At 54.5% G+C, this 21192-nt stretch overlaps 4 protein-coding genes across 4 annotated transcripts; 1 reads left to right on the forward strand and 3 right to left on the reverse strand.

The window, feature by feature from the left end:
- Window positions 1–92: 92 nt before the first annotated feature.
- On the forward strand, window positions 93–2465 carry BU26DRAFT_448046 (acyl-CoA dehydrogenase-like protein). Its single transcript, XM_033824671.1, has 4 exons — window positions 93–622; window positions 675–967; window positions 1019–1445; window positions 1495–2465. Exons 1-4 carry the CDS (start codon window positions 496–498, stop codon window positions 2301–2303), a joined length of 1656 nt encoding a protein of 551 aa, XP_033689942.1. The 5' UTR covers window positions 93–495; the 3' UTR covers window positions 2304–2465.
- A 220-nt stretch (window positions 2466–2685) lies between these two features.
- BU26DRAFT_600550 (carbohydrate-binding module family 18 protein) lies at window positions 2686–8676 on the reverse strand (the record flags this gene model as incomplete). Its single annotated transcript, XM_033835179.1, has 2 exons — window positions 3814–8676; window positions 2686–3757 (listed from the first exon to the last, which is right to left on the reverse strand). Coding segments are annotated over exons 1-2 (5838 nt in total), but the record flags the coding sequence as incomplete, so codon positions are not given.
- Window positions 8677–16609: 7933 nt separating this feature from the next.
- Window positions 16610–17751, reverse strand: BU26DRAFT_527846 (short chain dehydrogenase; the record flags this gene model as incomplete). Its single annotated transcript, XM_033830808.1, has 3 exons — window positions 16610–16701; window positions 16859–17602; window positions 17655–17751. 3 exons carry the CDS (start codon window positions 17749–17751, stop codon window positions 16610–16612), a joined length of 933 nt encoding a protein of 310 aa, XP_033689944.1.
- A 1219-nt stretch (window positions 17752–18970) lies between these two features.
- BU26DRAFT_417527 (histidine acid phosphatase-like protein) lies at window positions 18971–20445 on the reverse strand (the record flags this gene model as incomplete). Its single annotated transcript, XM_033823206.1, has 2 exons — window positions 18971–20110; window positions 20167–20445. The coding sequence occupies 2 exons, from the start codon at window positions 20443–20445 to the stop codon at window positions 18971–18973; spliced, it is 1419 nt and encodes a 472-aa protein (XP_033689945.1).
- Between the last annotated feature and the right edge of the window lie 747 nt (window positions 20446–21192).

The raw sequence follows: 21192 nt of genomic DNA on the forward strand, positions 1-21192 counted from the left end.
GAAGTACGATGCCAAATGGTCGGCATATTCAGGGACAACGGGCCTCCGCACTTCCGGCACGTTGTCGAGCATGCAGCCGAATAATGTCAGCGCGAATGATGGCTTGTGAAGACGCAAGCGGACACGTGCTCCCCCTTTGGGCAACGAGCCTCGGCACGCCCGCAAATGACGTCGGTCATCCCAGCACCCTTCAAAGAAGCAGCTCAGCCGTCGCCGCCGAGGCAGCCAATTGCGGCGCCCCAAAAGCGCTCACGAGATCACAGGGCCATGACCACATCACCCCGAGTTTACTCCACACGCTTTCTGCGGCTCCAGACCGTCAGATGTCGCGCTCAAGGCACGCCTGCTTGGCACAGCCGTCTGGCATGTGAAAGTAAACCGAGACCCGCGGCGGCGAGCTATTATAATCCTCGGCTAGCATTGTCTTCATTGTAACATCGACCTGTACCATTACTCTTCGTTTTCCTTTGCTTCTTCATTTGCAGCGCCGTCACCATGGCTCAGCGGTTTTCTACCGCCGACGTGGCGTCACACAACAAGGCCGACAACCTCTGGATCATCGTCGACGAGGATGTGTACGATCTGACCAAGTTCCAGGACGAGCATCCAGGAGGGAAGAAGAGTGAGTGCTGGCGACAATGTGTGGAGGGCCTCTGGTACTAATGCACCTCCAGTCCTCCAGCGCGTGGCTGGCAAGGATGCGTCCAAGCAGTTCTGGAAGTATCACAATGAGAGCATTCTCAAGAAGTACCAGAAGCAGCTCCAGGTCGGTTCATTAAACACCAAGGCCGCGCCGCCGACTCCCCCCGCGACACCACCTCCCCAGAAGAAGGAGAAGGAGGTCGTCAAGCCCTCGGCCGAGCCTGGAGTCGTTGCTCCTCAGCCAAGCGCAGCAGCCGAGGAAGCAGAGGCGATGGATCCTTTTGGAGACCTCATTCCTTATGCCGATCCATCATGGTATCAATCCGTGAGTTTATCCACCAAATTTACATAGCTATGGCTAACATGGAGCCTGCAGTACCACTCGCCCTACTTCAACGAGTCCCACGCCGCCCTCCGTGAAGAAGTCAGACAATGGGTGGAGGACGAGATCATGCCGAACGTTACTGAATGGGACGAGGCAAAGAAGGTGCCGGACGAGATCTATAAGCAGATGGGCGAGCGAGGTTATCTTGCTGGGCTGCTCGGCATGCATTATCCTACACATCTGACGGACAAGCGCGTGAAGAGCGTGCCACCGGAGCAATGGGATCTCTTCCACGAGATGCTTCTGACTGATGAACTTTCACGCGCGGGCAGCGGAGGCCTTGTCTGGAATCTCATCGGCGGTTACGGTATTGGCGCTCCACCAGTTTTCAAATTCGGCAAGAAGGAACTCGTCAAGCGCATCGGTCCTGAACTCCTCAGCGGCGAGAAGCGCATCTGCCTTGCCATTACTGAGCCTGGTGAGTACTCCGCAAACGGCTTGAGAAAGCTTGCACTAACATAGCACAGACGCTGGTTCCGATGTCGCCAATCTAACCTGTGAAGCCAAGCTTTCTGAAGACGGCAAGCACTACATCGTCAACGGCGAGAAGAAATGGATCACCAACGGTATCTGGTGCGACTACTTCACAACCGCCGTGCGCACCGGCGGGCCCGGCATGAACGGCGTCTCGGTCCTGCTCATCGAGCGCAGCGCGGGCGGCGTATCGACGCGCAAGATGGACTGCCAGGGCGTCTGGTCCAGCGGCACCACGTACATCACCTTCGAAGACGTCAAGGTGCCCGTGGAGAACCTGATCGGCAAGGAGAACCAGGGCTTCAAGGTGGTCATGACCAACTTCAACCACGAGCGCATCGGCATCATCATCCAGTGCGTCCGCTTCTCGCGCGTCTGCTACGAGGAGGCCATCAAGTACGCGCACAAGCGCAAGACCTTCGGCAAGCGCCTCATCGACCACCCCGTCATCCGCCTCAAGCTCGCCCACATGGCCCGCCAGATCGAGGCCTCGTACAACTGGCTCGAGAACCTCATCTTCCAGTGCCAGAGAATGGGCGAGATGGAGGCCATGTTGAAGCTCGGTGGCGCTATTGCCAGCTTGAAGGCCCAGAGCACTACTACGTTTGAGTTCTGCGCTAGGGAAGCGAGTCAGATCTTTGGCGGCCTGAGCTATAGCCGTGGTGGCCAGGGAGCAAAGGTCGAGAGGCTGTATAGGGATGTCAGGGCTTATGCTATCCCGGGTGGAAGCGAGGAGATTATGCTGGATTTGAGTATTAGGCAGGCGCTCCGGGTGCATAAAGCGCTTGGCATGAAGCTGTGAGATGTATATTGTATATGTGGTCAGTGTGGGATGGGGGTTTAGGGTCGCTTCTTGCATTGGGATGCACTCTGTTTTAGTACAAAATAGAATACAGTATCTCGCAGTTTACCTCACCTCATCCACACTGACCAGCCCCTCTCAAAAACGTGTCGTGAAATATTCAAAGGCGGCGAAGATTTCGATTCGATATCTCCAGCACCTACAAGATAGTCATTCATAGCCGAAGCCGCCTCACCCTTACGCAAACAACAAACTTCTAGCCCCTCGAAAACCTCGTCAATCTTCCCCTCTTAGGCGTACGATCAATATTCATCCACGACAGCAGCCAGTCCTCATAGCCCAACTCGCTATCACTATCCCCCTGCGACCCCCCCTCTCCGCCCTCTCCGCCATCCCCCCAGAAGAGGTGGCTCAGTCCGCGCCACCAGTCGTGCATCCAGCCGTGCCGTGGTCTACGACGAGGCCCGCCGAGCTCAGACTCCAACATACTTTCCTCCGCTGTGTCGTCGTCGCTCGCAGAGTAGTAACCATCGCTTGTGAACCAAGGCGGATACACAGTCGACGTGACAGTGGCCCGTACGTCGCATTCAGGAACCGTGGGCGTCGGCGGTGCAGGCTCGTCATCGTCGGTGGCGTCTTTCTCCGACGAGGAGGTCCACGCGCAGCTGCAGTCTTCTCCGTCGTCATTACTCCCGTCTTCGTCGCCGCTGCCATCCCAGTAATCGCTACCATCGCTATCGACGCCATCACCGCCCTCGCTCGGATCCGGCCACGGATACGGCAAATACGGTCTCGGTCTTGGTCGGTCGGGCTTTGGAGCTGGCGATGGAATGGAAGGGGCAATACCCTCGTCAGCGGGAGTGGGGGGAGTGGAGATCGGAGGCTGGGATGTGCTGCTTTGGCTGCTGAGAGTTTCTGGGTTTCCGTTATTTTCGCCTGGGGGCGGAGCAGGACGCGTTGGAATGTCAGGCGCTCTCGGTGCGGAAGTAGTAGGTCCGTTAAGCGGTGGCGCTACCTCCGTCGGCGCAGCAGAGTTCGTGCGAGGCGGCGGGGTGGGCTGGCTTACGGGTGAGGTATGCTCGGGCTGATTGGGAGGGTTCGGAGTCCCAGGCACGTTTGGTCTCGACGGGGTCTCTAATACCTCGATCAACGTGGCTGAGGAGCTCTCGACTGAAGAGGGAGGTCTTGGTATAGGGATTCCGGGGATTTCGCTGCTTGGAGCTGCGCTTGGCGCGTTTGGATTGTGCGGTGACGTTTCCGGGATGGGATTAGTGGGAGGATTAGGGAAAACTGGCGTTCTTGAAGGCAGTGACGACGCGCTGGACTGGACTGGCGGATTCGGCTCTGAGATGGAAGCCTGTGGCGGTGTAGATAGGATAGGCGATGAGCTTTCAGATTCGCAGAGCCCATATTCGGACATGCATCCGGCACCGCAAGATTCAGAACCGTCGCCACTGCAATGCACATTAGCTGGGCTCAAGGGGCTTCGTTATGAGACGAATGCACTTACCAGATACCGCTCCTGCCGCAACACTGCCCAAAGTTACTACTCAGACATGTGTAGCCAAAGAAGCTGCCACAGAGTCCATTGGGTGAGACGCGAAGGACTGGCCTCGGGAATGAGAGTGATGATGTCGCTGAAGGTGAGCTGGCTCCAGGTCTTCTCGTATCCGCGGTACTGGCACTTGAAGGTCCCACAGTGGTCGGAGAATTTTGCGCGGGGCCATTAGAGGATTCCGAGGCCGGAGACGAAGCCAAGGGAAGGACGGGTGCGTTCAAGTTCGTTGAAGTAGAACCGCTCGTATAGGCTGAGCCTGTGGTGGAGTAAGGCACGCCTCCAACAACGGCGGATTGCGAAGTTTGTGGAATAATTGACTGTCTTTGCGTGCTTAGAGGAGATGGCATGCCCTCTGTGCCTGGCTGTGAAGACAATGCGGTAGTGGACTGACCGGAGGGCGCTACGCTTCGTTTCAACATCGCACAGTAACCACTCGCTACTTGCGAGGCTCCAATGGTGCTCTTGAGCGAACACATGCCCAATAGCGGATTATACACGATGGCGACACAAAGCGGGTTGGCGATACAACGCTGAACGCATTGCCCAAAATTCATGAGGAGAAGTTGCTGCATGTCGCCGAGTGGATGGTTCGTGCCGCATTGTGCTTCATAGGTTGAAGACGAGGAGGTGTATTCTTGCCCTGCTGTCACACCGCAGCATGTTCTCGGGGCCTGCGATGGAGTAGGCGTACTGCTTACTGGTTGCGTAGTCCTTGCTGGAGAGTTGGTCGTGGAAGGTTGAACAACGGGACTTGACGTTCGCGAGATCGAGAGTCCGCTAATTGCAGGACTGGTGCTCGAAGACGCGCTGCTAGAGGTTGCGAGTGCAGTGTTTGCGGGAGAGGCGATCTGACTGGAGGACGGGTTTGTGCGCAGCGAGGATTGAGTACTGGTTTGAGCAGTGGGAAGCGGGGACGTGGTTGAACGAGCTGTTGTTAACGGAGAAGCAGCGCCGCTATCATCGCTCGTCAAGATAGTAGAACTTGCACCGATAGAGGCAGAATTTGGCGATAGTGCTGCCGCAGAAGACGAGCCAATACTTGACGATGTGCTTGAAGTCGAAGGTATGAGGAAGTCCAGTAGATCTAAGATGTTGGGAGCACGAGCCGAAGTCGTTTGCGCGGGAGTTGATCCAGGCATCGGAGAGAGAGATATGCCCATACTATTGCTCGACGATGGACCGCCAGGCATTACAACTGGGCTTCCCGTGCTCGAAGAGCGACAAGAAGGTCCTGGGCATAAGCCCTCGAGTAGCCCTAACGATAGGCTGAGATCTAAAAGTGGAGGCAGTGCTGGCGGTGAAGTTGCTGCGGAGATGACAGAGGTCGTCCAAGGGCTTGATGTGCTGGAATGACAGGATGGGCCTGGGCATAAACCGTCAAGTATCCCAAGCGAAAGATTGACGTCTATGAAGGGAGGCAGCCGTTGCGAAGATGTCACTGGACGGGTAGATAAGATTGTCAACAGGCTCGACGTGGCCCTCGCGGAGGATGACGTTTCCTGGGATAGAGTGGTCGAAGAGCTCTGCGGCCACTGGGATGTCTGAGATGCGGTACCGAGCAAGGTCGACGTAATCCTGTCGGAACTACTTGGACCTGCGGATGTGCTTGAAGGGAGACAAGATGGCCCTGGACATAAACCATCCAAAATCCCCAGAGAAAGGCTGATATCAATGAGAGGAGGCACAGCAGCTCGAGAAGCAGAGGCTGAAGGCCGTGTCGTGATGCTCAAGCTCGAGAGCATGCTGCCCCCGGACGTAGTCGTGGGGGCTAATGAGGAACCGAGACCAGAAGAGCTAATTATCGATGGGCTCAATGTCGTAGGTGCCGTAGAAGCTGGTGCATTCGTTGTGCTCGAAGAACGACAAAACGGTCCTGAACATAGGGTTTCCAGTACTCCAAGCGACAAATTGATGTCGATAAGCGGGCCCCTAGTCGAAGATGAAGAAATGGAAGAGAAAGAGGCAAATGTGGCACTCGATCGTGTAGCCGAAAGCTGTAATTCAGATGAGGTCCAAGCTAGTGACCCACTCGCTCGGCTTGTAGTGCTCGAAGAGCGACAAGAGGTTCCTGGACATAAATTCTCCAATATTCCAAGCGATAAATTGATGTCGATCAAAGGCAGGGTGGTAGCCGAAGGTGACGATATTACGGGGAAAGAGCTGATTGACGGATTAGCCCGTGCCGTCGAAGTGCTTGATGTAAACGACGAAGGAGAGCCCGGTAATATTGTAGTCCCGATCGAACTTGAAGAACGACAAGAAGGGCCCGGGCAAAGACCCTCAAGCAATCCAAGAGAAAGGTTAATATCGACAAGAGGCGGGTTCGTACTTGTGATAGTTGAGACGATTGCTGTTGCTTGAGGTACGGTTGTCGTCGAGGGGGGCTGCGGGATGGCTGAGGAAGTGGCAACTGGCAAGCCATTTACGCTACCTGGGCTTGAGGAACGGCAGAATGGCCCCGGGCATAAGCCCTCTAGCAGCCCGAGCGATAAGCTCACGTCGATCAGAGGCCTAGGCTGCGTACTAGGTGGGGTCGGAGATAGAAGAGAGGAAGTTCCTGAGATGGGCACCCATCCGCTGCTCGCTGAGATTACGCTCGAAGCAAGTGGCCCACTCGATCTAAGTGTGCTCGAAGATGCACAAGATGGCCCAGGGCAGAGACCATCGAGCAAGCCAAGAGACAGATTGATATCAATGAGAGGCGGATTTGTGCTCGTTGTCCTAGTCTGAGTGATTACTGTATGCGAAGACTCTGGCGGGGTTGAAACGGGCGTGCTATCGGAAGAGGATATTCCGGAGGGCGAAAACGAAGTCGTTGCTAGTGTGCTAGAAGTCGATACTCCCGAGACGCTACCGCCTGACGGAGAAGACACTTGGCTGACAAGGGTGCTAGGAGAAGAGGTCCGCTGCCCCAGGAGGCCCAGAGACAAGTTAATGTCGATGAAGGGTGGTGGTGGGGTAGAAACTTGGCGCGATGTTGCTGGAGATATTTCTTGGCTTGTCGTGGCTGTTAACGACACTGACGGGGAGAGCATTGCGGTAGTTCCCCCGCTCAATGAAGCCGATGGAGATGTACTGCGACAAGACGGACCTGGACACAAGCCTTCGAGTAATCCAAACGATAGGTTAACGTCTATTAGCGGGGGATCCGTCCTCGCAGTCGTTGATGAGCTAACTGCAATAGAAGGGGCGATGGCTGTCGTGGTTAGACTGGTAATAGAGGCGTAGGAACCCGAAAGCGAAGTTGGTGTGCTCGCTCCAATTGGGGTTGATGAGTAGCATGACGGGCCTGGGCACAAGCCTTCAAGGAGCCCGAGTGACAAGCTAAGGTCTATGAGTGGTTGGGTGCGCGTCGTTGGCGGGCTTGCAGAGGTAACAATACCTGGATTCAGGCTAATGATCGACGTTGAAGATACCGGCAGGGACACGATTGGACGGGAAACGAAAGTGCTCCCCTTATCTGTATTCGAAGAGCGACAAAACGGTCCCGGACACAACCCTTCAAGCAATCCCAAGCTCAGGCTGATATCTATAAGTGGCGGGTTCACGCTCGGCGTCGACGAAGGGTTTGGGTTGCCGGAAGAGAACAATGTGGTGAGGGCCGGATTACTAACGGACACTGATTGGCTAGGAATATAGGAGCTCGACGAATGAATGGGCTCGGTCGCGCCAATTGTGCTAGAACGGCAGGATGGCCCTGGACATAAGCCTTCCAGCAATCCTGAGCTCAAGTTCACATCGAGGAGTGGCGGATTCCGGGTGGAGGTGGTCGATGGGGTAGGGCCGCTGGAGCTTAGAGGGCGAGTCGGTGACGAGAGCGTCGAAGTTTGAAAGCTGGACGAGACGACCGATGTACTTGTTCCAATCGCAGTCAACCGGCAAGAGGGCCCTGGGCACAAGCCCTCAAGCAAACCCAAGCTAAGGTTGAGGTCTACGAGAGGCCGGGTCTCTTGTATGCTTGGAGCAGGGCTGGGGCCGCTGACGGAGCGGAGAGTACTGCTTCCTGGGGTCGTCGTTGGCGGTATCGTTAACGAAGGAGAAACAGTCGAAGAACTGCAAGATGGTCCTGGACACGGAAACTCAAGTAATCCGAGGCTTAGGTTTATATCTACGAGAGGCGGGTTTCCATTCGATGTGGACGCTGGTTGAATGGAATTCTGGGAACCAGAACTGGTGGTTCCGGCGCTGGATAGCGGCAGATCCGATATGGAAGGAAGAGCAAAAGAAGTTCTGCATGAGGGTCCTGGACATAAGCCCTCGAGTAAATCTAAGCTCAAGCCGATATCTATCAGCGGAGAATCCGCCCTTAGTGTCGACGATGGCTGAAGCGAGCTGGGAGTAGTGAAATCCAAGTTTGTGGGCTCTGGAATAGGGATTGAAGCTGAGGACCCTGGCGAGAGGGGTGCCGTACCGGTAGATATGCCCGTTGCCGAAGAGGATAGTACGAGCCCGCTTGATACACCAAGAACAGATAATAACTGGGCGAGGTCTATGATGGGGCGTTCGCTCGGCTGGACAGGTACTACGATGGGAATACTGGACACTTGGCTGTGTGTTGCTGTACTGGTGATTGAAGGCTCCGATGCTTCGCTAGAGGGAATCCTCGTAGACGAAGAAACTACGAATCCACTGGATGTAGACGGCGATGCTTGCACTACCCCTAAAGCCGATAGCAGCGCCCCAAGATCTATATTGGCCTGTCCGCTTGCCTGGCTCATCGTTGTGAAAGGACTCAAGAAGGTGCTCGATGCTGTAGTAGCGGAAGCTGCGGGAGGTAATGGCACACATTCGCCGCCCAGTATGTCTAGACATAGGCTAGCTTCAATGAGTGGCTTTAAGGTGGACGAAGAAGACGGTAGGGCTGTCGAAGCGTTTGTTACGGACGGTGAGGGTGTGATCCCACCCGTTGTAGACAATGATGCTTGTGCTCCAACGAGAAGTGATAATATAGGACCGATATTCGGAAGAGGCACTCCACTTAACTGGCCTTGTGCATCGGATTCGGAAGTAGCACCGCTTGCGCTCGACGATGAGGCTAGTGAACTACTGGGCGTGAGACTTGCTGTGGGAGATTCAAGCAATCCGCCTAGAATGTTGAGGAGACCGCCTAAGTCAATGTCAGGTTTGCTAGTCGATAAGCTTGAAGGTTGTAGGTTGATAGTCGAGCTTGCATTCTGATTTGAAAGCTCCAGAGCCATCGTAATCGTGAGCATCTGGCCCAACGAAGGCGGGGAGGCTATTGTAGGCTGGCCACCCAAAGCTAGGCTGAGGTCTAAGAGGTTTGGCTTTGTGGTCCCTCCACCTAGAATATCCAGACCAAGAGATAGAATCCCCAGATCCAACGAAGCGCCTAACAAGGGTCCACCCAAACTCGCAAGCGGAGTAGTCGTCGCAGTGTTGGTCGTTTGAGCAAGTGATGGTGATGAACCGGTCGAAGTTGTAGCAGGGAGACTTATTTCGAGATCCGCGCTGGCGCCAACAAGTGGTTGATTGGTCGGTACAAGGGCTTGATTAGATATTGCTCCATTCAGGAGATCCAATAATCCGCTGAGTAAGTCGATGTTTGCTGCTGTCGAGGTGGCTGAAGGCGATGCAGAAAGGGCTAAGCTGACGTCTAAGCTTGCTTCGATCAGCGGCCGACCGGGCGATGCAGACACCTGCGAGCTCGATTGAGGGAAAGAAGCATCTGTTGATGCCACCCCTGTGATCGCTGACAAGGTCGTGGAGCTTCGGACGAGGATTGGCAGACCTGAGAGCAGACCACCGACGAGATCCGCTGCGCCACTGGTTGTTGTCACATCTGCACTGGCGGTCTCTGTCGGTGTTTGACTTTCAAGAACCCCTCCAAGGTTGGACAGCAGATTTTCCAAAACTCCTGGGGCAATGCTGGCGTCCAACGAGTTCACGGTTGTCGGTTCTGCCGATGGTGATTGGCTGAGTATTCCAAGACCCGAGAGTATGCCGCCTAGGGGATTAGGTTCGCCGCTGGGCTCCGGATGGCTTTGGTTGATTGACTCTATTGGTATTGGGGGTCTAGTTGTGATCCCAAGACTAGAGATGAGGCCACCCAAAACATCTTCGATACCAGCAGCCTCCGTGGGGCTTGGTGTGGGCGAATCCGATGGTGTCGGTGGTGGCGTCAAGTCTAATCCGAGGAACGAGAATACACCACTCAGGAGATCAGGTGTAGCATTGGCTTCTGCAGAGCTCGGTATGGTGGATTCCGTTGGCGTCGGGCTCAAGTCCAGTATTCCAAAACCGGACAGTAGTCCATGCAGTCCATCTAAGACATTCTCGGTGGCGAGAGCTGCCGTTGAGCTGGCGTCATTTGAATCCGTCTGGGTAGGGCCACTAAGGAGGGTTGCAAGGTTCGATATGAGACCGTCTAAGGGATTGATGGTGCTGCTCACCGGAGTAACGCTTAGGGCAGGAGAGTCCGTTGTCGTTAATTGTGGGATATTAATACCAAGGCCCGAAAGCACACCATCTAAAAGATTGATCGCGCTGCTCGCTTCTGGAGAGTCGGAGGCAGAACCCACGCTTTCGACGGATGCAAGGGCTGAAATCAAACCATCCAAGACGTACCCTGGGGCGATGGTCGGAGTGCTAAGCGCCGGTGTGCTAGAAGTACGGTTTCCGACCCCTCCAAGAGCCGAAAGTACCTCATCCAAGATGTTTGCTAGAGTCGCAGTCGGCGAGCTGACTGAAGGGGAATCTGTCGTAAAGTTTGGGGTAGCTTGAAGTGCAGAAAGCAAACCTTCAAGTATGGTCACTGGGACCGTGGTCGGGGAGCCCGGTATGGGGTTAGAGGTACGGGCCAGAGCGCCTATTCCAAGCACAGAGAGTAGATCTCCCAAGACGTCTTCAGGAAGCACGGTAGTAGTAGGCCGCGGAAGTGACGCATTGAGAATAAGTGGGACCTCAAGCGACAGGGAAATCCCAGTGTCCGCGCTGATACTCACAAGAGGGTTTGCCGGGACAAGGGGAAGACCGGGGAGGAAAGGCGTGACACTCGCGGGTATCGAAGTCTCGGTCGTGGAAGGACTGGTTCTATCCATACCAAGGGCTGAAAGTAGGTTGCCAAGGAGCTCGCCAGGCACCGCTGTAGAGCTCGGCGGTGGAGATTGTATGCTGATAATTGACGGAATTTTTGTGGAGAGGGACAGATCAATCTCCACACTCACGTCCCCAACCGACAACCCAGAGTTAAGGGAAGGTGCCGGTATAGGAGACGTTATAAGCGGAGTCGATGTACTTGCTATTGTTAAGCTGGCGGCCTGAATTCCTAGAACGGAGAGCAGATTACCCAGGAGATTACCTGGAGCTGTTGTGCTTGAAGAATGGCAAGAGGTACCACGGCACAAGCCTTCAAGCAATTCGAGCGACAAGCTAACATCCACAAAGGGTGTATTGGTGACTAAAGTCGTAATCGGAGGTATAGAGCTTGAAGGATGGCAAGACGGGCCGGGACACAGACCCTCCAGCAGACCTAGGGATAGGCTGACATCAAGTAGAGGTTCATCGCTGGTTGGTGTTGCAGCCGGAACTGTGGTGCCTGAAGAGTTGCAAGACGGCCCAGGACACAAGCCCTCAAGTAATCGAAGCGATACATCAGCGTCAAGAAGTGGTGGTCTGCTGGTTGATGTGGCAATCGAAATAGCCGTGCTCTGCGCATGACAAGATGGTCCTGGACACGAACCTTCGAGCAAGCCAAGCGATAAACTGGCGTCAAGCAGAGGCAGATTGCTGGCCGATATAGTATCTGCAGCTGGCGTAGGATTCGGGATCGCTGGCACCGGGACGTTGATGATCGGTGGAAGCCCCAAGGAGAAAGAAAGGCTAGCATCCACAAGAGGTTCGGTAAAAGTGGGCAAAGGCATTGGGTGTACAGGCGTGAGAATGGCTGGGGCCAGAGAAGTGGTCGAAACGAAGCTCTGATCATTTAATCCGAGAGCGGAAAGGAAATCTTCGACAATATGTGCTGCAAGTGTGGGTGTTGCTGATGGCGAGGTGGATGCGATTGTCGGACTTCCGCTGACTATGCCCAAAGCTGAGAGCAGGCCACTTAGGAGATCTTCTGTCATAGCAGTAGCCGTACTACTTGACTGTGGCGAAGGATTGGGTATATTAAGCATAGGTCCTGTTCCAAGAGATATTCCAGCACTCACATTGACATCGAACAAGGGCTCTCCTGTGCTCAGCGTAGGTAGTGGAAGCAGAGACTCTACGACTGGAGGCTCGGCAGGCTCACTCGTCGCCGAATTTCCTGACGTTCCTCCAAGGCCCGAGAGAAGGTCACCTAAAAGTCCTCCAAGGCTACTTGCATCGGGGGCCGTTGGTAGAGGCTCTGTGCTCTTTGTGGTAGTGAGAGAGACCATTGAGATTCCTAAGCTAGAAAGCAAACTGTCCAAGGCGTCCTGAAGGTGGCCAGTTCCGGTAACACTCGGTCGAGGTTGAGTTGACTGCGCCGTCGTACTCTCTTCGCCTATTCCGAGACCTGAAAGCAGGCCTTCAAGAATATCCTCTACACCATCGGCATTCGTAGGAGCTACTGTTAGACTTGGCGAACCAGTAGTCAGGGGGACCCCGACATTTGAAACCAGATTGCTCAAAATGTCAGTGATAATACTGGCGTCTACGGTGCTTGGCAATGGTCCCGGAAGACTGGTCAACAGCGGACCACCTGTCTCCAATCCAAGACCTGAAAGCATTTCGCTCAACGCAGCTCCCACGACATTAGGCCCTGTCATAGCAGGCGGTAGGCTCGGTGTGCTCGGAGTCACTGTCGGCTCGGAACCTACTCCCAAATCTGAGAGCAAACCCCCAAGGAGATCGACGACGCTGCTAATCTCTAAGGAACTCGGCTGTGGTATCGTAGGAATCATCGCAGGAGTTTTGCCTCCTAATCCTAAGGCTGAGAGCAGGCCGTTTAAAGGGTTTGGTGCAACGCTTTGAGTGCTTGCCAATGGCATGGGTGACGTCGCGGAAGGCGTAGCGCCCAGCGATAGCCCTAGTTCCAAGCTTGCTTCAATAAGAGGTTCTTCTACGCTGATGGGCGGAATATCAATCGCAGGCTTCGTAATCGATGGTAAGCTAGGAAGTCCGAGACTCAGTTGCGCGCTGATGTCCGCCAAGACATCACTCGTAGCCTCCGGTGATTCGCTCTCCAGGGTTGACGGCGTTGGTGTATTGCCAAAGGGAGACAGTAGGCCAGAAAGAACATCTATCAGCGGATTGCCGCCGCCGGATAAGGTAGGGCTCGGTAGAGGCGTAGGTAAGGGCAGCGATAAGCCACCGACAGAAAGACTAGCATCTATACTCCCCGCTAATAGAGGCTCTTCGGACGACGGCACGATCAAGCTGAGAGTTTGTGAAGAAGCTGGCGTTGGAGGAGTACTTCCGAGCCCGAGCAGCGAAAAGATGCCGATCAGAATACCAGCTTCGACACTACCCGTGGATGTCGGCGTAGCAGCGCCGAGAGAGAGCAAATCAAGGCCCACGCTCAGCAAAGGAGATGATGTCGGTCCAAGACCCAGGTTTACTCCAAGAAGAGGGTTCGTGACCAAGGATGCGCCAACAGCAATGTTTATGGCAGGCGGGATAGCATCCACTTGGGACGTTCCTGTAAACGTGGTCGGGGATATACTCTCAGGAAAGGTCGTCCCGTCCGATGCTGGCAACGCTGGCGCCGCCAGTGATTCAGCCCCGGTGGATGATGCCTCAGACCCGGCTCCAATTCCGATACTCAGACTGGCTTCAACGAGTGGACTGCTAGTCGGAAGAGGGAGTACGTTGTCTGATGGCACTGCTTCCGATGTAGGTCTTGGCCACTCAAAGCCGGAGAACGGTTGGATCGAAGGGACATCTAGGCCTAAACGTAGAGAAGCGCTCAAACCCAACAGACCATTGTTGCCGGACGGGATTACGTTTGAGAGGGAGGACGCTTGTTGAGAGGTAGGGCTACCGAGACCGAGGGCCAGGAGAGCGCTGAGTCCAACAAAAGGATCCGCATTCGGCGCTGGGGAGGCAGAGAAAGTTACCTCGGAGGTGATTGACGGGAAAGTCTCTGAAATTGAGCTCGTGGTCGACGTAATGGCACCGCCAAGCCTAAGTACGTTCAATAATCCACCAAGGAGACCCTGTTCCGTTGCCAGTAGACTGGATGTCGGTCGTTCAGAACTGCTAGCACTTGTTGACGGCAAGGCAGCCGATAGCGATGTCGATGTCGAAGCCGCAACCCCGTCTATTCCCAGTCCCAGATCCAAACTCGCCGCTATCAAAGGGTTTCCACTCGCTGGTACTCCGCTTGAACTGCTTGTACTAGAAGGGATCGTAGTAATAGGTGCTGTCGAAATTGGCACGCCCAGAAGGGCCATCATCTGTTCTCTAGGAAGATGAATACCGAGGTCCACCGAAAGGTATGACAGCATGAGATCGAGTTGATTCTCAGCCGCTGCTGTGGCGCTCGAGACTGGGGTGATTTCAGGCGAGGATGCCAGTAGTACAGAGGCGGAAGTCGGAGACGTAGATGAAAGAGGGGTGCCTAGATTAATACCCAGGGATGCCTCTATAAGGGGATCGTTGGGCTTTGCGGATGCTGCAGTAGTTGAGACGACGCTTGACGATGCTGCTGGGCCCCCCAACCCCAACCCCAAATCCAGGCTCGCAGCGATGAGCGGAATTTGTCCATTGCTTGCTGTGACCGATGATATAGGACGGCCGGAAGACAATGGGAAGATACTGGCGGAAGAGGCGCTGCCAGCAGCAGCAGTGGACGCTCCTGCGTTTCCCAAACCCAAGCCGATGTCCAAACTGGCAACAAGAAGCGGACTGGGCGTTGTCGTTATTGCTGTCGATGTCGTAGGAGAGTTCGAGGACCCAATACTAGCCGGTGATAGGGCGCTGATGGTGAGGGCTGCTGACGATGCTGAGCTAGAGGAGCTTAGGGTCGATGCTAAATTGCCTAAGCCAAGATTGAGACTAACTGCAAGCAGCGGATTTGGTAAACTGCTTTGCGGGTTTCCGGGCGATGAAATGGGAACCTGTGGCGATGACGGCGATGACGAAATCCTCGACGAAACGGTGAGAGCAGGACCGATAACTGAAGTCCCTCCGCCCGGGTTTGAAAATGCTCCTGAGCCCCCAAGCACCAGTCCCAAATCCAAGCTCGCGGAAAGAGGCGGTGGTGTGGCGGTTGCTGTCGGCACTGTGGGCGCCGTAGTCGCCGACAGAGTCGGGGCAGAAGCTGAGGAGGAGGAACTGATCGGCGAGGAGCTGCCAGCAGCTAATCCGATTCCGAGTTGCCCGCTCACAGCCAAGAGAGGTGTGCTCTCAGCAGCCACTGCGGATGCCGCCTGCGAGCTCGCAGCTGAGGCGATGGTGAATGAAGCCGAGCTCGAGCCGACGCCTAGCAAATTAAGGCTAACGCTGAGGTCAACGGGTGGAGTATTTGAGGGAGAGGAAGCGACCGAGGAAGCGGAGTTCGAGGCCAGAGAAGACGATCTCGGAATCGTAACCGTTGTAAAAGTCATTGGCACCGAGAAAGATGCAGACTGACTCGAGCTTGACGTCGCTGAGGGAGCAGAAACCGACGTGGGCCGCGAAGAAGAAGATGAAGTCGGACTATTCAGGGGTATGAGTCCAATGATCCCACTGGTCCCCACTAAGCTGCCCACCAGCCCATTCACCACTCCCCCAACTGTTGCCAGAACCCCTTGTGACCCCTTCAGAGAGCACTTTTGCGTCGTCTTTTCGTATGTCGCGCCGACACAATACGGGCTCCCCACGCATGCGTCCAGACACAAGCTCAGCTGAGGCGTTACAGCAACAGCGAGTTCAGCCTGCACCACATTGGTGCCGCAGAGAACCTGGAACAGACGCCCATTATCCGTGATTGCAGTTCCGTTTGCATATGAGTTACCAGCGGCATCGGTGCACGTCACTGGTGTGAGTACGCCTGGCAGGAGGTTCACACCCAGGATTTGAGGTCGAGCGACTGTGAACTGGAGCAGTAGAAGCGAGATCAAGACGAGTCGCAGGCGGCTCCACGAGGAGGAAATCGGCAGAACGAGCATCTTGAACGGCCTCCCGTATCCCCGGGGCAAAAGAATGACGAGACCAGTGAGCGGTCAAACGAGGGTACTGAACTGGGGACGAAAGAACGCGAACGAACGACTAACGCTGTAAAGACCGTATGCCATACAGAATGGAAAGGCAAAGCGTTTACTAGCTGAAGCATATCGAAAATGAGTGACGCGAATAGTCAACCTCTGGGCTACCGTGGGCTACGCGTCGCGTCAGGGCCTACCAGAATGTGCCAGCGTGTTGGAATGTGGAGGAGCGGGCCGAAGCGCAAGGCAATTGGAGATCTTTGACTGGGTCCTCCGCCGGCTCGGCTCGAGAATTGATAATTGAGCATTAAGAATATCTGGAGTTCGGTCGCTTCTCCGACCAACAGGCGCCCACAGCCGGCCCAAAGGCTGTCCTGAATAGACAAAAGAAAGACAAGATGCACGGACTGAAGGATCGATATGAGTCTTGAAAAGCTTACCTATCCGATCACAGTTGGAAAGGGCGCCGAAGCCTCGCGATCCGGAGGCGTGCGCCAAGCCAGGCGAGATCGTGACGCTGCGGTAAGGAGCGTGGGACAGCATGCTGCACAGCGGGAGCGGGGCGGCCGCACTGAAGAATCCGAGTGTCACCCATCCGAAGCCCCTGGACTTTTCTTCCGTAAAGCGTAATACTTAATTTACATTCTTGAGGCTCGCAATTCCGTGCTGTCAATCCGTCGGCCCTCATCGGCTTGCTCTTTCACTGTGAGATCGGGGAACTCCGCAGGCACTATAGAATTCCAAAGTCAGCGCAGCTTCTCAAAATGATGAACGGGCCGTCTATATAGTTATATATCCGCATGGCGCAGAAAACGCGTGTAGGGGCATTCCGAACTCTGCTCTCCGAGTGACGGGTGACACGGAATCTATACTCAGGCAATACATACTTATTCTTCGCGGTCGGGAGCCAGGGACAACGTTGTACTGCTCGAAGTCGGTAACGCCCCGCTTTCGGAGGAAGTCCTCGTCCAACTCCAAACACCCGTTGACCTCGGATGCCGGAGCTCGGAGCATGGCCAGGATAGCATCCGAATAAATAGTAGGCTTCCTCAGCTCGCTCGCATTCTCCCGGTCCAGGTCCGTCGTGGCAGCCGACTGAATAGCAGTCGCGGGCCAAATACTTGTAATAGCCATGCCTTTCTTGCCCTCGCGTTCCCAATCCATAGCCAAGCCTTTCGTGAGCACGCTCATGCCAACTTTGCCCATAGCATAAGCCGTCTTGCCCCGGAAAAAGCGCGAGTATATCGGTGGGCTAACAACGATGATGCGTCCTTGATAGCCATTCGCTTTGAACTGAGGCAGGGCAGCCTGCACAGTGCCGTAGAGGCCTTCCACATTCACGCGTTGCATGAGCTGGAATCGCTTCATGGGCGTGTTCTCCACGCTGGACCACCATATGGCCCCGGAATTGTATATAAGCACATCGAGACGTCCGTATTTCAGGACTGTCTGATCAACCAATTCCTTTATGCTATCATAATCCCGTGTATCGACAGGGATGGCTGCCGCATCGCCGCCAGCTTCCCGAATCTCTCGCTCGACGGTGCTTATCGTCGACTGTGGGGAGTTCGGATCGGGAGGGAAGGGGTGTACATTCGCGGCATCGGACGTGCTTTTAGCTGCGACGACCACTGTCCTCACATCAGTACTCTCGCTCATACTCCGAAGCCATATACTACTCACCGGCGTACCCATTCCTGGCAAGGTCAACAGCGACCTGCCGTCCAATGCCTCTCGACGCGCCCACCACAAGCGCAACCGGCTTCCCGGACGTCGCCATAAGGTTATGTCACCTGTGTATACGTCCCCGCGTTGACGATCTGCTCGGCCCGCTTGGTCTGGAGCTACCCGAAGAATGGAATGAAGAAATGACGCGACCACCCCCTTTGCTGGAATTTCAGCTTAAATATTGTAGCAGTAGCTCCATGAGAGCAATTGACGAGCTGACGAGTGCAGCCGCGGTATCATCGGCGGATATCTGGGGAAAGCGCAGCAGATGATGGAGGAGTGATGGCTGATTACTGATAGATCCAACCGTGGGAGAGCTGTCGCGGGCCTCGGCTGACCGTTGCCAAGATGTCGGGCGGTGGCAGAGAGCTTGTATACACCGCGAAACGGAGGCTTTTTGAAAATAGTCTCAGATGGGATTTGAATAGAATCTGTGGAGTTAATTGTCTTGATATTGTCCGTCGGCATCTTTCACAGAATTCGCGGAAAGGTACCTAGGTAGTGCAAAATCAACCTCACGTCTACCGGCCCCTTCGAGCGCAGCTCTAAGAACTGCAACCCGTCCTCATTGAGATAGGCAATTTTCCTGGCACTCACCGTACGTGAGCTCGATATTAAGGCTGCCTACGAAGAGCTGAAGCGTAGTAAGTAAGTCTTGCTGGCGAACGCGAAGCCTATACAACAACTACAAGCAAGCAGCATTTCCAGCGCGTTCTAGAAACTTGAGCGGTTTTTTGGGGCCAAAAGAGAGTGATGGTGTGCGGATATTTACTCCGCCTTGACGCGCACCGAAGCAGGCATCTTTGATCCCCGAGACAAATTCCGGGGGCGGATCACCCCCATCTCACCCCCATATCCGTATATATATACCCCGGAGTCTGGTCTTCCTTCGTATTCCCTAGCTAAACTTATTTCGAGAAGCAAACACGCGAGTGCCTCTGCGAAACACCAGCCATTCACTTGTTTCATCATGATCCTTCTACCTTTTAGAAGCGACGCCATCTTCGTCATTATGGTGCATATCTTCCTCAGCTTCCTTTACATATCCCTCCTCTACACCTTTTCGGAGCTGTAAGAGACGGCCTGGCAAAGGAGGCGGAAGAAGGCTGCGGCGAAGAAAGATGGGGCAGATTAGTAGTTGGGATGCGTACGGTCACTGAACACAGGATGTCGGCTTATCGCAGGTCCAGAAGGAAAGTCAAAGATTTCCAGGGATTTCACTGTAAAAGAAGACAAAACTTAGTCTGAAAAAAAGTTATCCGACCCGCTCTTCACGATGCACAAAACTCAACCACCTTCCCGGCCTTTTCGCCCACCAACCCATCAACATACGCCAAAAACACATCCAAATCCAGCATATCCACCGCCCCCAGCACCGGGCTCGAACTCCTTAAAACCTGGCCGCCCCACAAAATCCTCATATACCTCTTCCTATTCTTCGAATACACCTCAAACACCACCTCCGCCCCCATACCAACCCACACCATGACTTCGACCTGCAAGATGCTCAGTAGCCGGGATACTGAACCATCGTGCGCAACGTTGTGCCGATAAATCACGGGGCTTTGACCAGAAATTCGGGAGCGAATATTGGAAGCTAGTTCGGCGAGGAAGACGCCGTATGAGCCCACGGCGGCTTGCAGCGAGGCAGGCGAGTCGCGGTATATGAACGAGTACTCGTACTGACCGAGCCTATACACGGTATCGGCCTGGTCTTGCGTAACGCACTTCGAAGTATCGTTGATATTGCAGGGGAGAAGTTTAGCGTGGCACTGCCGCGCGGAGAGATTATCGTAGTAGTGGTCGAAAGACTTATGCCAGTCCACTGAGTCAACCGGAACACCGGAGATCGCATCAAGTGAGGAGAAGAGCGGCTTGGCGGCTGTGAGGTGCGCGGTCCAGTTCGCTGCCGTGCTGCCCACGCCATAAGAAGAGTACACGGAGGATGCAGCGGGGCAAGAGTACGCAGGTTCGAGGGAGTCGATGGATGAGGGTTGGATATGGAGTAGTATGGTTTCCGAAGGTGAATACATCCCATTGATCAGCATGCCGGCGACTTGGCTTGTGATGACGTTGTTGGTTACGCGATAAGTTATTTTGTCGCCGATGTCATCCGGGAGGAATCCGAGGAGGTCGTGGTAGACGCCGTAGAGGTCTTTACCGTGCTGGAAGGAGTCGTCCAGGCCGCCGCGCGTGATTTGCGGGAATTGGCAGGTGCCGTTGAAGCCTGCCGGTGCAAAGGGATTCGTATTCGATGTGTATACGCTCCAAAAGGCGGTCGCCGAGTTATTTCCCGATGGGTTCAGGGGTTGCCCGTAGTAGAAGAGACCTTCGTCTGAGCAGTCCCAAACATAGCCCTCCTTCGGGAAGGTGTTGGATGCGTAGGGTGTGCGCTTGTGATGACGGTGGATCTATAGAAATTCAGTATTTTCTGTGACCTTGATCAAGAAACGGTCTCTTTACGCACAACTTCAACGTATTCCAGCGTATACCCTTGCATTGCTTTCGGATACTCCTGTCGCCTCACGTGCGGCATATTGCACCAATTGTACGCGCTATAAGGTGTTCCCGGAGGTAGCTGAGAGCTGTTGAATATGAAGCCATGCGTTCCCGTTCCATTTATAACCTCTGAAAGGTCGTTGATCCACGTCTTCCTCGGCGCATGCCAACTTAAATTCGGGGTATTAATTTGTGCATCCACCAAAGAAAGCCACAACAGTGGAATGATGGTTTTCGAGCGCCCCATGTCCCAGTTCAACAATTGAAAGAGCGTGAACGTCGTGCCGGCGAGAAAGAGGGCGTAGGCGGCAATGAGGCGCACATTGTGCATATCTTATACTGGAGGATAGTAGATTGAAGGCCATAACGGATGGAGAAGGTCGTAAAGAGGATGGAGGAATGATTGAGAGAATGGGTGCACGTGGCGATTGTGATTGGATGACCAATCACGAGGCAGTGGGGCAAGGCTGGAGAGCCTCGCCGTTGCTGTGGAGCTTGTCTTGACATCTTCTAGCTCAACCTCATCTGAACAGGAATTCTCTTCTATCATACCAGTGTTTTGACCTACTAGAAGGATAGTTACACCGCTGTGTGCGCGTGGCTGGTGGCTGATGGCTGGTGGTGCGTTGTGATTGGTTGGCCAATTGGGAGGGAGCGGTGCAAGCCTCGTCGCTGGAGCTTGTCACGACTTCTACTCCCATTCAACACCACTATCGATCTGAATAGGACGCTGAGCATATGGACTTGAAGACATCTTACATCTCTCTGCGGCATTTTGTCAATTGACGCAGCCTTCAATGACGCTCACGCTACAAGGGTAACCGGAAAAGTCTTCAACACCAAAAGGCCCAAGCTTCCTAACTTGACACAAGCCTTCGTAAGACATTCGGAGCGATTTCATCGTTCAATCCTTATTGGATTCTTTTCGGACCGATCATGTCTCGAACCCAACGAGATCTTGCAAGGGCCATGCAGCGATCGCACACCCGGCCGC

Source organism: Trematosphaeria pertusa, assembly GCF_010094035.1.
Source record: "Trematosphaeria pertusa strain CBS 122368 unplaced genomic scaffold BU26scaffold_2, whole genome shotgun sequence".
NCBI lineage: Eukaryota > Fungi > Ascomycota > Dothideomycetes > Pleosporales > Trematosphaeriaceae > Trematosphaeria > Trematosphaeria pertusa.